At 38.2% G+C, this 18818-nt stretch overlaps 1 protein-coding gene across 5 annotated transcripts in view; it reads right to left on the reverse strand.

Moving 5' to 3' along the window:
* LOC136877770 (paramyosin) overlaps window positions 1-18818 on the reverse strand; it is a 652246-nt gene that overhangs the window by 31058 nt on the left and 602370 nt on the right. For 3 of the 5 annotated variants that reach the window (XM_068228645.1, XM_068228647.1, XM_068228644.1), the window contains 2 exons: window positions 3496-3648; window positions 266-361 (listed from right to left, as the gene is read on the reverse strand). In XM_068228645.1, the coding sequence (XP_068084746.1) occupies window positions 266-361; window positions 3496-3648 (249 nt within the window). Of the gene's footprint in view, window positions 1-265; window positions 362-3495; window positions 3649-18818 lie in introns of those variants that run through there. The other 2 variants (XR_011018593.1, XM_068228646.1) reach the window with 2 other exon arrangements.

An 18818-nucleotide genomic window follows, 5' to 3' on the forward strand; every position in this document is an offset into this window, starting at 1 on the left:
AAAAAAAGAATTTGAACTAAAGACCAGCTGTGCCATTTGACTGATTTTTCAAATCAACGGGTTTTAATATTTCCAAATCTTGTTATACTGGTATATAAGTGAAATTACCTCATTTTAATACATACAGAAACCTCTTTTGTGATATCTGTCCTGGTCTTAGATGATGATAAGAAAAATACCTTGCAGTTGGTTCTTGGTTCAAATTCTCTCACTGTAAATATAGTAATAAAATTTACAAATCAATTTTATAAAACTCTGAACTCACGTGGTGTTCAATCTTCTCTTGTAAAATACTGATATCTTTCTGAGCACATAACAGAGTGTCTAATAAAGCTGTCATCATTTTCTCCAAGTCAGAAATCTGTAGACAAAGAAAAACAAATTAAGATCTGCTTATATACGGTACTTGAAAGTCTATCTTTTTATTCACAGCATAAGTCTTTTTCACAGATTGCATAGAAAGGAAGTTGCCTAACACAGAAATACGAAGTGAAGAAGAAGAGTGGCACAATTTAAGACAGACATTTGTGGAAGCAGCAATTGAGGTATGCAAGAAAACAAAAGCAAAGGTTAAGGGAAAGGAGACATGGTGGTGAACAAACAAAATAAAAAATAAATAAAAGAAAGGAACAAGATGAAAAAAGAAATGGATAAGGAAAAGCAAAAACTGTATCAGAGGGATGAGAATAAGACAGAAAGGTTACATGTAGAATATAAAAGATTGAAACTACGAGTAAAGAGGTGTATCGAGGAAGATAAAGGAGAAATGTTGGGGAGAATTTACCAACAAAATTGAGCAGGATAGTCGAGGAAATCAGAAACTATTATACAGAGTAATAAAATAGAAAAGAATAAATGAAGAAAAAATCAAGGCAATAGAGAGAGAAGATGGATCCATAGTACATGATGAAAAGAGTCTTCAGAAGGAAATGGCAAAGTATTTTGAAAAACTTTATAATGAGGATAACTGCTCAGGGGGAAGAAGGAAATAAGAAAATGGAAATAATAGACAGAGAAAAAAAGAAGATAACCTGATAACATGACTGGAACTTGAAAGGGCAGTGAAAGCAATGACCAAAGGCAAAGCAAGTGGAAAAGACGAATTCAATGCTGATATGATTAAGGTAGCAGGAAACATTGGACTACAGTGGCTCTACAAAGCCCTCAATGCCATATGGAAGGATGAAAGGATACTTGATGATTGGCAGCAAGGAAGCAATGTAGCACTGTTCTAAAAGGAAATAGGAAGAAATGTGAAAATTATAGAGGTATAACCCTATTATCACACAGGCTAAAAATAATGGAGAAAGTCATAGAAAATAGACTGAGGGATATAACAGAAACACAGTTAGAGGAAGAACAATATGGCTTTAGACCAAATAGATCAACAAGAGACTTGATATTTACAGTGCAAACGATAATGGAAAAACATCTGGAAAGGAACAAGGAAATCATCTTCGTAATTTTGGATTTGGAAAAAGCTTATGATGCAGTTAGCAGAAAACATGTATGGGAATGCCCACTGAAAAGGAATGTACCAAAATCATTAATTAACAAAATAAAAATGTTGTATCATGAGAGTAAAAGCCGTGTACAAGTGGGGAGCAGTGACTCTGAGACATTTTATACAAAAAGAAAGTCTCAAGCAAGGAAGTGCACTGTTGTAATTACTGTTTATTATATTGATGGATGAAATCATAAAATTGCAAATACTGCTCCTATAGACATAGTGGAAGTGAGCAACAACATAATGAAATCATAAAACGTGTAAAACAGAGTATCAGTAGTGATGAAGTGAATGCTTTGGTATTTGCAGATGATGTGGTGATTTGGGGAAAGGGAGAAAAGTTAGTACAAAGGAGACTGGACATTTGGAATGAAAATCTGAAGGAGTCTGGAATGGTAATTAGTAAAAAGAAAACTGTAGTCATGCACTGTGGAAAAGAGAAAAAGAGAAACCAAGTGAACATAGACGGGGAACTGTTAGAGAATGTAGAACAGTTTACATATCTGGGATAGAAGTAATGAAATCAACCCTGAAATTAATAACAGACTAAGTAAAAGTACAACATTTTATCATCAAGCTAGAGAGCTTTTATGGGATGATAAAAGTGCCCAAGAGAACTAAATTAACATTATATAAATAGTATTTCATACCAATTGTAATATACGGACTTTTAAGAACATTGGTTAAAAAGACAAGAAGAGATAGAATTCAAAATATTAGGATCAGAGAAAAGCTAAATATAAAACAGTTAGTACAGAAAATATAGAAAGCAAGAATGAGATGGTTCGGACATGTAAAAAGAATGGTAGAATCATTTGATTTTCCTATAGTTGTTACTATTGCTCCAATAGCACCTGTTAAAGGTCAAGGACTAGGATTAACTAAGTAGTAAGGATGATTTGAATGAGTTACAATAATTTACTTCTCTAGAGTAAAGGGTGGCTAAAATAGCAAATAATATGATTAGATAATTGCTACTGCTGATTCTAATGTTATTAAAAGTATTTGAGTGATAAGTAGGATAGAAAGTGTTGAGAGTACCAAAGAAGGACCAGTGTTACCAAGCAGGGTTAAAAGGAGGTGGCCAGCAATTACATTAGCTACTAAACAGACAGCTAGTGTTCCTGGCTGAATAATATTGCTACAGATTGTTTCAATACATACTATAAAATGTATGAGGACGGGAAGTGTTCCTTCTGGTACTATATGGGCAAATATATGAGTTGTGTGGTTGATTCACCCATATAATATGAAAGATAATCATAGGGGAAGGGCCATCAAAGAATGAAGTATTTAAGTTTCAGTCAGTAAGTAGTATAGTAACAGCTAACACAAGCAGAGAGGGAAGAAGGAGAAGAGCTGTGATTGCTATGGCTCATGCAAATAAAGGTGTCTGATCTAATGATATTCCCAGAGCCCGTATATTAATAGTTGTGGTAATAAAATTAACAGCCCCTAAAATGGAAGAAGCATAGACCTAATGAATAGCCGCAAGAAGTCCAGATCTTACACACTGTGACCTTTTCCTGAGGAGCTGGGCAAAGAATGAGGTACCATACAAAACCTCACATACTAGGCAAACTGGAATCACACATTTGCAACGTTATCACCAATGGTCCACAGAACTTCCTCCAAAAGACCGCAGATTCCATTCCTGGCTGTTTGAGGAAACTATGGATGTCACAGGTGCCTACATTAAATTTTGAGGTATGTATGCATATTCCCATTTAACAACATACAGTACACATAAAATAATTTCAATAAATTTGTTAAAAAAAACTGTATCTTTTCAGCGCTTAGTTACTTCCTGCCTATCCTGTATTATATAGTACTATAATAACCTCTTGTTTTGTTATATTTAAACTATATATGGCATGATATTCTTCTGATAACTGGGTTTGATAAAGAGAAAAATATAAGATAGAGCTACACAATAACAAGATAATTGGCAATCCTAAAATTAGAAAAAATAGTAATGGGAATTATACCTGATTTTCACGAGATTGTAAGTTTTGATGGAAGGAATCTATTACATCTTTCAACTCCTCTAATGCTGCTTGAGCTTCCACAGTCTTTATCCGATATTCCTCAACTTCTCTGGCAAGTGATATTGCTGCAGGTGGAGTAGGCTTACTACCACCCTGAAAAAGAATCTCTGATAAACAATTCAGTCATGATCAAAAATGTATTCTGCATATAAAACATTACTTTAAAAATTGAGGAGACTTTCTTACAATAAATAGAAATGGCAATATTGGTATCCCATTTACACTTTCCTTCAGTAAACAGTTAAAAACAAACATCTTTTAAATTAAATCGAATAAAGTGCAGCTTTAATATATGATAAAGAATTTTCATTTGAACAACACATTCATAAGGGTGGTCAAGCAGAGCAGGTTTGTGGTTTTAACAGAATGGTCAATTAGTGGTCAAGCATTGAGGCCCCAATTTTCAATCCTGATAGAGATAGCATACCACACAAAAATTGCTGTCCTCTCAATGCGAATCCAAAGTATTCACCTGTATCTACAAAAACATATCACATTTTCTCTTTGTCACACCCATGTTAAATCTTTATTTTTGTATTATTTTTATGATAGACCAAACTATCATACCAAGTGATCCTCTAAAACTAATTTCCCAATCTTGTACACATTACGGTACTTTCACCCCTGCTTTTTATCATAATCATGGACAGCATCACAAAAGACCTGCAGAAACCGTCACCTTGGACCCTTCTGTATGCTGATGGTGTTGGCCTCTGCGAGCAAGACTGAGCTCTAGAGGTGTTCGGATTACGTCTTAATATTAAAAAGACAGAGTACATTACGACAGATTCGAATGTTATGGATACCATCCAAACTGATGGCATTGAACTGAAGAAAATAAAGATCTTCACACATCTTGGCTCAACCATCACTGCCAACGGGACCCTCAGAATCAAAACAGCCAAGCACATTAGTAATGTGTGGCTGAAGTGGTGGTCTACGACTGGTGTGCTCTGTGACAAGAAAATTCCTGAGCTGTTAAAATCAAAAATATATCAGACTGCCATTTGTTCAGCTGCACTATATGATGCAAAGTGTTGGCCTGCTAAAAAAGAAGTAGAACATTGACTTGCTGTACTGGAAACCGGAATGCTTTTGCTGGACATTGGGCATGACACTCCAAGATCATGTCACCAGTGAAGACATCCGTAATAGGTATGGAATTGCACCAATCATAGACAAGATGAGGGAAAGGCGGCTATGATGGTGTGACATATGCTTCGAGCAGACAGCACATCTGTCACAGGAAAAGGTTTGACTATGGAAGTTGCAGGAAGACGATCAACTGGAACACTAAAGCAGCGATGGGTCAACACTGTTCATAACAACCTGAAGATTGCAGGTCTACACCCCAACTAGACATATGAGTGTGTCAAGTGGACAAATGAAAGCCAAGAATTTGGATCCCGCCACACTGCGGAACAAATGCTGAGGAAGAAGTACAGATTATACTATAAGCCACTTACTAAATTGTCTTTCCCTCGCATGATTAACACCCTTCATAATTCATAGACTGTCTCTTTTCATTTATAAATGAAAGGAGGCAAGGAGGGGGAGAAGGAAAATGAATATTTTTCAAGCTGTTCAACTCTAAGAATTGTAATTCACTAAAACAAGTCACCTTTTCTCAATGTTTTAATTTCAGTATTAAGAATAATTATGTAACTGTACTGTACCATTACGTTACATTCGAGGCGCTCATATGCACGGAAAAGGAGCAGACAAAAATGGAGCGTGACAGCTTCATGCAGTACAAATGCATATACATTCTCACCGAGATGCAGATTAATCTACGTCCAGAAGGTACAGAATCATAGAGACCTTGCAAAGGAGCTTCAAGATGGAACTAGTATTGTTTAAAAGAAATTGAAAACAATTCATTCTCAATACTGAAATGAAAAGATCATACGGGAAAATCAACTCAGAAGCAAGAAGAGGCAGTCTAACCTTGTTAAGGAAATAAATAGCAGATTAAATAAGTAGATCGGAATAGAATTCCGAGCTACATAACTGCAGAACAACAAGTCAAGTTGTGGAGAAGATCGTAGATCTTTAAATTCAAAATATTAGAGAAGGGAGATATTGGAGCCGCTGAAAGAATGTGAGAAAGGGCAAATTACTGTGCTACAAGCAATCTAAAAACACAGAATTATATTTAAAGTAGCAATTGGAATCCGAAATTAGCCTGAGGAAAAGATATATATTTATTAAAAGAAGCCACAGTTAAATAATTATACAGATGCAGTTTCAACATAAGACAATAATATATATTTATTGAGAGGATAAATGAATGACTCAATTATATATTCTGCCAGTATAATGTCATTTTCTACTTTCATGAGCGGCTGTGACATCATGAGATCCGCCTAAACTGTTGGGAAAAGATTGCCTGGGATACCATAACGAGGTCAAGCAGTACCATGCCATGGGGCCAGAGATAACGTCTCGAGAGGTGGAATCCAGCCACATGGAGATGGCATAACAAGTAAGCAGAAGCCAGCAATCCCCAGAGGAGAGACGAGATATAAGATAAGTTTCCTGTGTAGTACACTGAAGAAAATGGAAATTGCAACACCCAGAAGTAGCGGTGCTACATTGCTGCAATTGAACATGCAGGACGAGTGTTCAGTTGTGATTTGATTATTACACTTTCAGGTCCCTTTGATCGCAAGTTTGGACAACAATCAATACAGGATATGCCCACCACAAGTTGCAATACATTGATGAATTCGTCGAGGCATGGAGTCAATAAGGCCCTGGATCGCTTCCTGAGGAATTGTGGCCCATGCTTGCTGCACTGCACGGGTCAGTTGTTCCAGAGTTGTGGGTGGCTGAGGACAGTTGGCCAGTTGTCGACCCATCATGTCCCACACATGCTCAATAGCACTGAGGTCCGGGGATCTGGCGGGCCATTCTAAGGTTGTGATATCGTGGAGAGCTTCTCTGGAGATGCATGCAGTGTGAACCCGGGCATTGTCCTGCTGAAACATCCCATTAGCAATGTTCGCCATCATAGGGACAACCACTGGATTGAGTACCCTATCAACGTACTGTCGAGCAGTCCTAGTGCCCTCAACAAGCACTAATTGTGATTTCACATTAAACCCAATAGCTTCCCAGACCATAATGCTTGGTGTGGCCCTGTGTTCCTCTCGACAATAAGATCTGGGCGGCCCCTCTCCCCGGTACGTCGATGCACACGATTCCGGCGATCACTGCGGGCAAGACAGAAGCACGATTCATCACTAAAGACGACCCTATGCCATTCGTCAACCCACGTCGATCTTTCTTGACACCAGGCCAGCCTTACACGTCGCTATTGTGGGGCCAATGGAACACCTTCTGCAGGGACACGGGCTCGTAAGCCACCTGCACGCAGGCAATTACCAACTGTTCGTTGTGTAACATGGGGTGCTACAGCTGCTCGAATTTGCATTGCTGTTGCATGGGGTTCCACCCGGGCCATCCGAATGGTGCGGCGATCCTCTCTCACAGTTGTCTGTCCCGCTGGGCCTGTGCCAGGTCTACGAGTGTGGGTACCTTCATTTGACCACAGCTGCCATACACGTTGTACCGTAGATGCCTGTCGGCCAACACATGCAGCGACAGTCCTTAGCGATAATCCAGCCTCACAGAGCCCAATTATCCGAGCCCTCTCAAACGGCGACAGTTGTTGATAGCATACTCTTCTCTGTCATTGAGGCATGTTTGACGGGGAACACTTCACTGCACAGACTGCAAGTCAACTACGCTACACCACAGCCCGTATACTGGAGTTGATTCCTCCGTGACCAATCACGTGAGGAGACCTGTAGCAACAATCCAATGGGCCCGAAACTTTGATCGTTTACATACCTACATGGTATCATTCCATATCTTGAAAATCAACACAAACTACCAATGCCTTCATGGTGTTGCAATTTCCATTTTCTTAAGTGTATGTTGTTGTTTGAGTCATCAGTCCATAGACTGGTTTGATGCAGCTCTCCATGCCACCCTATCCTGTGCTAACCTTTTCATTTCTACGTAACTATTGCATCCTACATCTGCTCTAATCCATATTCATACCTTGGTCTACCCCTACCGTTCTTGCCACCTACACTTCCTTCAAAAACCAACTGAACAAGTCCTGGGTGTCTTAAGATGTGTCCTATCATTCTATCTCTTCTTCTCGTCAAATTTAGCCAAATCGATCTCCTCTCACCAATTCGATTCAGTATCTCTTCATTCGTGATTCGATCTATCCATCTCACCTTCAGCATTCTTCTATAACACCACATTTCAAAAGCTTCTATTCTCTTTCTTTCTGAGCTACTTATCGTCCATGTTTCACTTCCATACAATGCCACGCTCCACACAAAAGTCTTCAAAAACATCTTTCTAATTCCGATATCAATGTTTGAAGTGAGCAAATTTCTTTTCTTAAGAAAGCTCTTCCTTGCTTGTGCTAGTCTGCATTTTATGTCCTCCTTACTTCTGCCATCGTTGGTTATTTTACTACCCAAGTAACAATATTCATCTACTTCCTTTAAGACTTTGTTTCCTAATCTAATATTTCCTATATCACCTGCCTTCGTTCGACTGCACTCCATTACTTTTGTTTTGGACTTATTTATTTTCATCTTGTACTCCTTACCGAAGACTTCATCCATACCATTCAGCAACTTCTCGAGATCTTCTGCAGTCTCAGATAAAATACCAATATCATTGGCAAATCTCAAGGTTTTGATTTCCTCTCCTTGGACTGTGATTCCCTTTCCAAATTTCTCTTTGATTTCCTTTACTGCCTGTTCTATGTAAACATTGAAAAGGAGAGAGGACAAACTGCAGCCTTGCCTCACTCCTTTCTGGATTGCTGCTTCTTTTTCAAAGCCCTCGATTCTTATCACTGCAGACTGATTTTTATACAGGTTGTAGATAATTCTTCGTTCTCGGTATCTGATCCCTATCATCTTCAGAATCATAAATAGCCTGGTCCAATCAACATTATCGAATGCCTTTTCTAGATCTATGAATGCCATGTACGTGGGCTTGTCCTTCTTGATTCGATCCTCTAAGATCAGACGTAAAGTCAGGATTGCTTCACGTGTTCCTACATTTCTTCTGAAGCCAAATTGATCTTCCCCCAACTCAGCTTCAACTTGTTTTTCCATTCTTCTGTAAATAATACGTGTTAAAATTTTGCAGGCATGAGATACTAAACTAATAGTGCGGTAGTTTTCACACCTGTCAGCACCGGCTTTCTTGGGAATAGGTATAACAACATTCTGCCGAAAATCGGATGGGACTTCTCCTGTCTCATACATCTTGCACACTAAATGAAATAACCTTACCATGCTGGTTTCTCCTAAGGCAGTCAGTAATTCAGAGGGAATATCATCAATTCCAGGTGCCTTGTTCCTATTTAGGTCACTCACAGCTCTGTTAAACTCTGACCTCAAAATTGGGTCTCCCATTTCATCAGCATCAACAGCCTCTTCATGTTCCAGAACCAAATTATCTACATCGTTACCTTGATACAACTGTTGGATATGCTCCTGCCATCTTTCTGCTTTGTCTTCTTTCCCTAGAAGTGGCTTTCCATCTGAGCTCTTAATATTCATGCACCTAGATTTCCTTTCTCCAAAGGTTTCCTTGATTTTCCTGTATGCAGCATCTACCTTTCCCAGGACCATACAGCCTTCGACATCCTTGCACTTCTCCTTCAGCCATTCTTCCTTAGCTACCTTGCACTTTCTATCCACTTGATTCTTTAATCGCCTGTATTCTTTTCTGCCCTCTTCATTTCTAGCATTCTTGTATTTTGGTCGTTCATCAATCAGGTCTAGTATCTCCTGAGTTATCCACTGATTCTTAGTTGATCTTTTCTTCCTTCCTAACATTTCTTCAGCAGCCCTACTGACTTCATTTTTCATGACTCTCCACTCTTCCTCTACTGTGTTTCTTTCGGCCTTTTCATTTAGTCCTTGTGCAACATGTTCCTTGAAACGATCCATCACACTCTTTTCTTTCAACTTGTCTAGATCCCATCTTTTTGCATTCTTTCCTTTCTTCAATTTCTTCAACTTCAGATGGCATTTCATGACCAACAAGTTGTGGTCAGAGTCCACGTCTGCTCCTGGGAAAGTTTTGCAATCCAACACCTGGTTTCTGAATCTCTGCCTAATCATAATGAAGTCTATTTGATACCTTCCAGTGTCTCCAGGTCTCATCCACGTATACAGCCGTCGTTTGTGGTGTTTGAACCAAGTATTGGCGAGGACTAAATTATGGTCAGTGCAGAATTCAACCAGCCGACTTCCTCTTTCATTCCTTTGTCCCAATCCAAATTCTCCTACTGTGCTACCTTCTCTTCCTTGGCCTACCACTGCGTTCCAGTCTCCCATCACAATTAGATTCTCGTCACCTTTGACATATTGTATTAAATCTTCTATCTCCTCATATATTCTTTCAATTTCTTCATCATCCGCTGAACTAGTAGGCATATAGACCTGCACTATTGTGGTGGGCATTGGTTTGGTGTCTATCTTGGCGACAATAATTCTTTCACTATGCTGGTCGTAGTAGCTTATCCGCTGCCCTATTTTCTTATTCATTATTAAACCAACTCCTGCATTACCCCTGTTTGATTTCGTGTTGATAATTCGGTAGTCGCCTGACCAAAAATCCTGTTCTTCCTGCCAACGTACTTCACTTATACCAACTACATCTAACTTTAGCCTATCCATCTCCCTTTTCAGATTCTCTAACCTACCACAACGATTCAAACTCCTAACATTCCACGCTCCGACTCGCAGAATGTCAGTATCCATCTTCCTGATGATCGCCCCTCTCGTGTAGTCCCCACCCGGAGATCCGAATGGGGGACTAGTTTACCTCCGGAATATTTTACCCGGGAGGAAGCCATCATCAGTACATCTTTCATACAGAGAGAGCTGCATGTCCTCGGGAGGTGGTTACGGCTGTAGTTTCCCGTTGCTTTCAGCCATGTAGCAGTATCAACACAGCTAAGCCATGTTGAGTATTATTACAAGGCCGTATCAGTCAATCATCTAGACTGCCGCCCTTGCAACAACCGAAAGGCTGCTACCCCCCTTTCGATGAACCATTCGTTAGTCTGGTCTCTCAACAGATACCCATCCGATATGGTTGCACCTGCGGCTCGGCTATCTGCATCATTGGGACACGCAAGCCTCCCCACCGCGGCAAGGTCACATGGTTCACAGAGGAGGCTTAAGTGTATATGATAGAAATAAACTGTGTTAGTGAAATATTTTTTTAAAATGAATCCTATGTGTTAAATTCTAAATGTTAGTGCTAGGTCTTGATCATATAACTGTGAATACTCATTAATTTAAGCAACAGATATACTCAAATGAGAAGCGATATGGTTATGTTGGCATATGTAATGAGTGTATATCGAATTAATGTACCAATCTACACGGAAAGTCTAGTCAGCTATGAACTGGGAGATATTGGGAAGAATACAGGCATTATAGAACATAGTTGAGTTTTAAGAGGAAATCAGATTGACAGACATGACCGTACCTATTTGATTAATAAGAAGAAATGGATCCTGCTTGGAATATGAGATTATTATAGAAAAAATATCGTCGAGGGAAAGTTGTATCATAACAAATATGATATTAAAGAGAAGAGTAATAAGATGTTATATATGAAGAATGATTAATAAGAAGAGATGGATTGAATTATGTGTTAATAGAGATGTTGAGATGTAATGTATTCTACTTCATCGAAAGGTTATGTCAAAGAAGTTGTTACGAATTTGTACAATACATGGTGGAAGAGGATCGTATTTGAAGTGAATGTCACAATGTTAGGTCATGTTGAGATGAAAGTAATAGCAAGAGACCAGCTGATTCAATGTCGATTTGTAACATATTGTAACAGAATATGAGTAGTTATTGAACTTCGTATGCTTAATTGTGTAGATGTGGGGATTTATGTCAAGAATTATTGTCTTATAGATCTTATAGAGAATCATTCTTTCCCAAGCAAACAGTGGATTAATGTATTGAGTTAAATTGAATTAATGGCACAGTGGTATATGAAATAAGATTAAATTATGACTGATGGTAGGATAATATATAAATATTTGGCACAATTTCTCAGTTGATATATTAATGGAATATTTAATGAGAGGTTTATTTGGCCTCTTTATGATTGCCAGTGTTGCAAATGAGTTCATATAGTAGTAATATATAAATATTTTAATTTTAATGATATTTTAAGGGTATGGCAACAATTATTAAACTTATCGAATATCTCGGCTCTCATAAGTCAAGAATGTCAACAACAAGAAGACCCAACATGAAATTTTCCCCATAATGAATAAAAATAAAGATAAAAACCTTGTGTAGGGACAACCCAAAGATCAATTATGAATTTACCTGGAAACTAATTAATTTGTGAACATTTTTCAATAGGCACGTTGTTCACATAGTAAAACTTTAACTTTTCGTCAGTTGAGTTGAATTACGAGTTTGGAAGTTGTGTGATGTTATTAATTGGGTAAAGTGACTTTTGGCATTTAATGAATGTATTAGCAGAAGAGACCCCATTTCAGCTATGTTATCAACAGAAATATATGTAGCAATAAGGTATTATAGTCATGGATGGTAGAAATTAATTCACATCATAAGTCGAATGGAGACGTCCACCGGCAGAGTTTGGTTAATGAGTAATATTTAGAGGACGTGCCTATATTCTTCTTCGGAACCCACGATATATGGACATATTAATGACGAGACAAATGTCTTAACCTGAGATGCTACCGGGACTTTATCCATATGCTTACTTGGATGCAAGTGGGGTGGAGTACTATCAACTGAGAAAACATTCATTGCACAGTTCAGCATGCTTTGAAATATGAATATCGAGTAGCAGATTTTTTATCTTAAAACCTGACTTTCCAAATATGTGAACTTGGTACATCCTGTGTGACTAAACATTAGCAAGGTTTCTTCACAAGCAATAAATTTGAATATTACCAAGTTAGAGTAAAAATAATACATCCTTTTAGTCAGCTGAATTTTCAAAATCCTGAAGAAGCTGTACAGAGAGGAGTCTTGAACTGGAACTTGCAAGACAGTCAAGATCTGAGTGACCAAAAAATACATGGGAAAGGACTGTCCTTAAAAAACTGAGCCTACAGGTAAATCTCAGAGAAAAATAAAACAACTGGTCAACAAAAGGATACATTTCTGTGTTTTATGCCAGCAGGCCATATAGAAACTAAGAGGATACTGTGATATAGTTATAAATTAATTTCAGTAGGCGATAAAATTAAATAATAATAAAATAAATACATGCTAGATTTAAATGAAAAATTAATGGAATGATCTATTGTAAATGACAAGAAATTAGTTTCATTGTTAAGCAACAACTTCAGGCCCAGAGAAATTGGTTCTAACATTTGCTATAAAATCAATGCCTTATTGACAGTAAGTTCCAGTATGAGGATAAGACTTGCATACAGTTTACGTATTCATAAATGTTGATTCTTATTATAATATCGAACTTTTGAAACTCCAGACTAAGCTCAGTTTACAACTCAAACCAAACATATCAAATGGGTAGGGACATTCAGTTTCGAAATGCAATGTCTTGGTAATGCAACCACTGGGCCTTTGGCTTTTCATTTCTTGATGGGTAGCATATTGAAAATTTTGGGATCCTACTCATTCATAAGGAATGATCTGTCACAAGGACAATTCGTCACACACTAAACTTTCATTTTTTTATTTTCAAAATCTTCCTCCACTTGGAGACTGCCTAAGCCATACAATAAACTAAAACAATTTCATTCGGGAAAAAAAAAGTAAATTATAAGTCTCAGTCTCGTGAAGACAAGAGGCGTCAGAGTATTAAAAGATAACCCCTGAGTGCTTTCAGTCCCCAGTCGATGAACTCCTAGGAAGTATTGTTGAAGGTTTTCATCAGCTCTATTGTCTTCTTAGGGATTGTCCCTTTCGCACCAATCATGAGACCCCTCACTTCCACATCGTCCAGCTCATATTTATTCATATAATATGGCATTGAAGGTAGATGGACTTCTTTCCTCTTGTCTACTTTCTCTGGTTGGTTGGAGTGCGTTTCAAATCTTATAGTGGGATCTAATATATATCCTTCTTTATCTTTAATGGCGATCGTGTCTATCCTTCTTTTCCTGCCATTTACTCCAATGCCATTGACTTCCTCATGCACTTGAAATCCTTTCTCATGGAGCGTCTGTGCTATGGAAGACCCGATATTGTGATGTCTAGTCACTTTAAACTTTGGTCACTAGGTGATTTGTCATAGAGCTGTGCAAAATGGTGTGCAGACTCATTCAAACTCATTTATAAGTGATAGGTCATGACCAATATTTGAAAATATAGACTCGTTCAAAGCTTCTTGCTCAAGTACTCTGGTTATTGAGTGTTTGAAAAACTCAACTCAAAGAGATGCTCAACTTCACTGAACAAATGAGTCTACCAAACTGTCCATGCTGTCTGATCACAATGAGCAGAACAAGTCTGGGTAGAATCAAGTGCCCACACATTGCTATACTGTTGCCACATTCATTGTTTCTTAACATATACTGATAGTAAAACCTCCTTCTTCACACTATCAGAGCACATAACACTCACAACACATATACATGCAAAAGCAGAAATAAGGTAACAACTTGAAGTTTGACCACCCACAACTGGGTGGACTGGTATACCAAGCCTGTTATTGAGTTTCAAGTTCTGGTTGATATGACGGACACAAGAGAAACCTCCCAGAAGGGTGTACTTTCATGTGATATTGTCATACATCCGGGTATTTCCTGGGCAATGGACTAGGACTATTCCTAGACGGCTGATTCTCTTACTCCAGTAGCACTATTGCAAACTCAGTATGGTTAATAAATATTTCAAAGAGTCCTTTTCAGGACCAAAGCTAACAATACTGTCAGTAAACATAGAGGGAATGACATCGAATAAAGAGGCCATATTACAGCAAATGTGACACACACACGCACACACGCACACACGCACACACGCACACACAAATGTGACATTCTTTGTGTTCAGGAAACTCACAGAAGTAGTACACAAAACCGACCAAAAGTGCCAGGAATGTGACTTGTCGCCGAGAGACATCATGGAAAATGTGTCAGTGCCATTTTTGCAAGCCCTGAACTCAACATACTATAAACCTCCATTTCTGAAAATGATATAGAGCTGATATCAATAGAATTATCAAAATGTATGATAACATCAGTTTATAAACCACCAAATGTTCCATTTCATTTCTCGCAGTCCGTTAATCTTCTAGGAAGTAAGATCCATTTTGTTATCGGTAACTTCAATAGCCACAGCTCCATTTGGGGATATAGCGCAATTGTGGCAGGTGGAGACGTGGATACAATCCTGATCTCATAGTTGTTACTGATACCATATCCCATCGATGTGTAAAGGAAGTCCGTGAACCTATTCCGCATACTCAGCACAGACCAATTAAGTGTCAGGTGTTCTCAACAGTTTGACCTCAAATAACACCTTTTTGAAGAAGGTACAATTTTCAGAAAGCTGACTCGGATAACTTCACCAAGAGTCTAGATGAAATGATCTTGAACATTGATCCAAGTCCAGAATCATATGATAAGTTCACTGATGCTATCAAGAAATGTTCATGCAAGTCAGTCCCATGTGGTTGCAGAACACAGTACACACAAGGTTTAGATCCTTGTGCAGTAAAAGATCTGGAAAAGTACATTTTGTTTTTTGAAGTGGATCCTTTTAGTGAAGAAACAATACAGGCTGGCAATGAACTGATAGAGACTGTTGGTAGATTGAAAAGGGGATGCTGGATTAATTTGACCACTGATGAAGGGAATGGTTGAATTACTGAAACATGTTTGTTTAAATAAATAATTTTCCTTCATTAATAGTGTATTGACAAGGCTGATTCAAATATAAATATTTTAAATATTTCTGTACTACATTTAGAACTGAATATGTTGCAGAACAGCATGAAAGCCTGTATAATGTATCCCCAAATGAAATCGCCCATCAGCTCTTGCTGAATGGCAAAGTTAAAAGCAGAGCTAGACCACCAAAATTTCTAAGGAATATTGAAGATGAAACCTGTGAAATATCCAAACCTTTTGTTTTTGGAGAATTGGAAAATGCCATCAAGATGTGTAAGAACAGAAAAGCATCTGGTCTAAGCGACATTCTTACAGAGCAAATTAAACATTTTGGAAATGCTACCAAAGAATGGATAATCCAACTCTTCAATAACTGCTTGGAGCGCTGTCACATTCCAAAAATCTGGAGGATGGCCAGAGTAGTTGGTATTCTTAAACCCGGCAAGGACCCTAATGACCCTAAGAACTTTTGACCGATCTCCCTTTTGTGTCACCTCTACAAGATCTTTAAAAGAATGTTTCTTAACTGTCTTGCACAATCTATGGAGCCTTTGTTAATCACAGAGCAAGCTGGTTTTAGGTCAGGCATGAACTGTACTACACAAGTAGTAAACCTAACACAGTTTTTCAGTCCCAAAAAATCACAGGAGTAGCATTTGTAGACCTTTCTTGTGTCTATGACACCGTACAACATCAAATCATGTTACAAAAACTGTACAGCCTTACAAATAATTTCAAGCTTACCAGAATTTTTGCTGCCCTTTTACAGAATTGACAATTCTTTGTTGATTTTCAGGGCCAGCAAAGTCGATGGAGAACACAAAAGAATGGTCTTCCTCAAGGAAGTGCACTAGTTCCCTTACTTTTCGATATATATACACCAACGATCAGCCACATCCACCTCATACTAAAAGCTTCCTACATGCGGATGATCTGGCCTTGGCTACTCAGAGTGAATGCTTTGAAAGAGTAGGAAACAATCTCACTTCAGCACTGGATATTTTGTTTCACTGCTATGAGACCAATAATCTCAAACCAAACCCAACAAAAACTCAAGTATGTGCTTTCCATCTGAAAAACAAACAAGCCTCAAGGAAGCTGCATGTGAAGTGGAAGGACAATGTTCTAGAACATAATTACTCACCAAAATACTTGGGTGTTACTTTGGATCGTTCTCTAACTTACAGGGAGCACTGTTCAAACATCAAGGCAAAGGTCTCCTCTTGGAACTCCCTGCTCCGTAAAGTGACAGGTTCAAAGAAGGTGTCCACCCTCATATGGTAAGGACAACAGACTTAGCACTTTGTTGCTCAGCAGGGGAGTATGTTAGTCCTGTTTGGAATGAATCTACACATGCCAGAAAGGTCGATGTCATCCTGAATGAAACATGCAGACATATTACAGGATGTCTGAAACCAACACCAACAGACAAACTGTACTCCCTTGCAGGAATAACCCCTCCTGAGATCAGACGCAAAGTAGCTGCAAATGTGGAGAGGTTAAGGGCTTCTACCAGCTCAGCCCATCCCCTACATGGATACAAACTACCACCAACTCGATTGAAGTCCAGGAACAGTTTAATGCACTCCTCATCCCCCGCTAGTGCAGATGCAAGGAAGACCAGACTTCTACTCTGGAATCAGAAGATCCCTTTTCATCCAGAACACTTACAATTGGATGAAAAGCTTCCCCCTAGTCATGAAGAAACCTGGACTACATGGAAGGCACTGAACAGACTAAGAGCAAGTGTTGGAAGATCAAAGGACAATATAAAGAAATGAGACCTTCTGAAGGGGAAGATCAGACCCTATGTGAATGTGGCACGGTACAAATGACAAGGCACCTTATTAACTGCCCTCTATGCCCTGTTAAATGCACAGAACTTGATCTGCCACAGGCCAGTATCAGTGCTGTTAACGTGACCAAATTCTGGGCCAATATTTTGTAAATAACTCTTTAATTTTATGTAAATATTGTAATTTCATATATTTTGTCTAATTTGCATCTGTAATCTATATTGTGTTACTGACACAAGTAAATAACTGTTCGAATATTGTCCACTTTGACTGAGCATCAATGACTCTAGTTCGACTCTGTCCAGACTTGTTAATTTATGAGTTCCTCTCTGTATGTTCAGCAGCAACCTCATTCTCTGACCCAACTAGCAGAGTAGTAAAAAGGGGGAGAAGAAATGAGCTCAGACTTGCTCAATGCACGGCTCTAATTTGTCACATGTCAGCTTTTTATCTCTGTCTGCTATGTTTAGTTTCATTTCATTTCAGCTGATTATGAAACTTAAGTTTTGAGGAAGTATGATTAGAATTACATTCCCAGAATCAATAATAGCTGGATGTCTTTTCCATCTCATTCAAACATTCTATAGGTGATTGCAACATGAAGATATCGTCAGTATACAAGAGAAGATAACAATGAACTTGGAATGCCATTTCATTTGCTGATATCTTTAGTTCATGTCTCCACAGAATATGTAACAGATTCATTTGACCAGCTGAAAGAGATAGCTGAAGAAGATTCACTTCCAATTTTAGTCTGTGTGGAAAATAATTATATTAGTAGCTGAAGACGTGGTTCTGGAAGACAACAGCATTCTTTTCCATCAAGCATCTAGAACTGTTACAGGAGAACTCCAGTGAATATGCCACAAACAACAAACACTAATGAGGCTTGGCACTGGAGACTGAAACTTCTAATGGGAAAACATCAGATTTTATATCATCCCCTGGGGTTTCCCCAGGTTGCAATGGCAGAAATCAAAGTGGACATATGAAGGACTGCATATGGAATCTGTTCATATAAGAATAATAATAAGACGAACCTTGATTTGGATAAAAGAATATAATGAATCACAGAACAATATAATGATAGATGATAACATTTTGTTATATTTGATAGCTATAGCACACACTTAATTACAAACAAACAATGTTTTATTATAAACCACCTATTCAATACATCAGACTGTTATTACATATACATTTAGAGTTCATTGAGGAAGCTCTAATGTAATAACAGTTTGATGTATTGAATAGGTGGTTTATAATAAAATATTGTTTGTTTGTAATTAAACAGACTTTCAATATGGATTAAAAGATGAGGTTAGTTACTTGCAATAGCACATACTGTCAAAAGAATATTCTAAATTTGTGTTTTCGTATTACAAGAGAAAATCGATGATGATGATGCATGCAATTTTTCAACGAAATATTCCAAACCTATACTGTGACAAACAATTTATACGTGGGAAAAAATTAATAAAAGTGACAAAATGGACCTTGCGACGAACATTTCACGTGACACATAATCAGGGACAAGACATACATGA

The sequence above is a fragment of the Anabrus simplex genome, chromosome 7, assembly GCF_040414725.1.
Source record: "Anabrus simplex isolate iqAnaSimp1 chromosome 7, ASM4041472v1, whole genome shotgun sequence".
Lineage (NCBI taxonomy): Eukaryota > Metazoa > Arthropoda > Insecta > Orthoptera > Tettigoniidae > Anabrus > Anabrus simplex.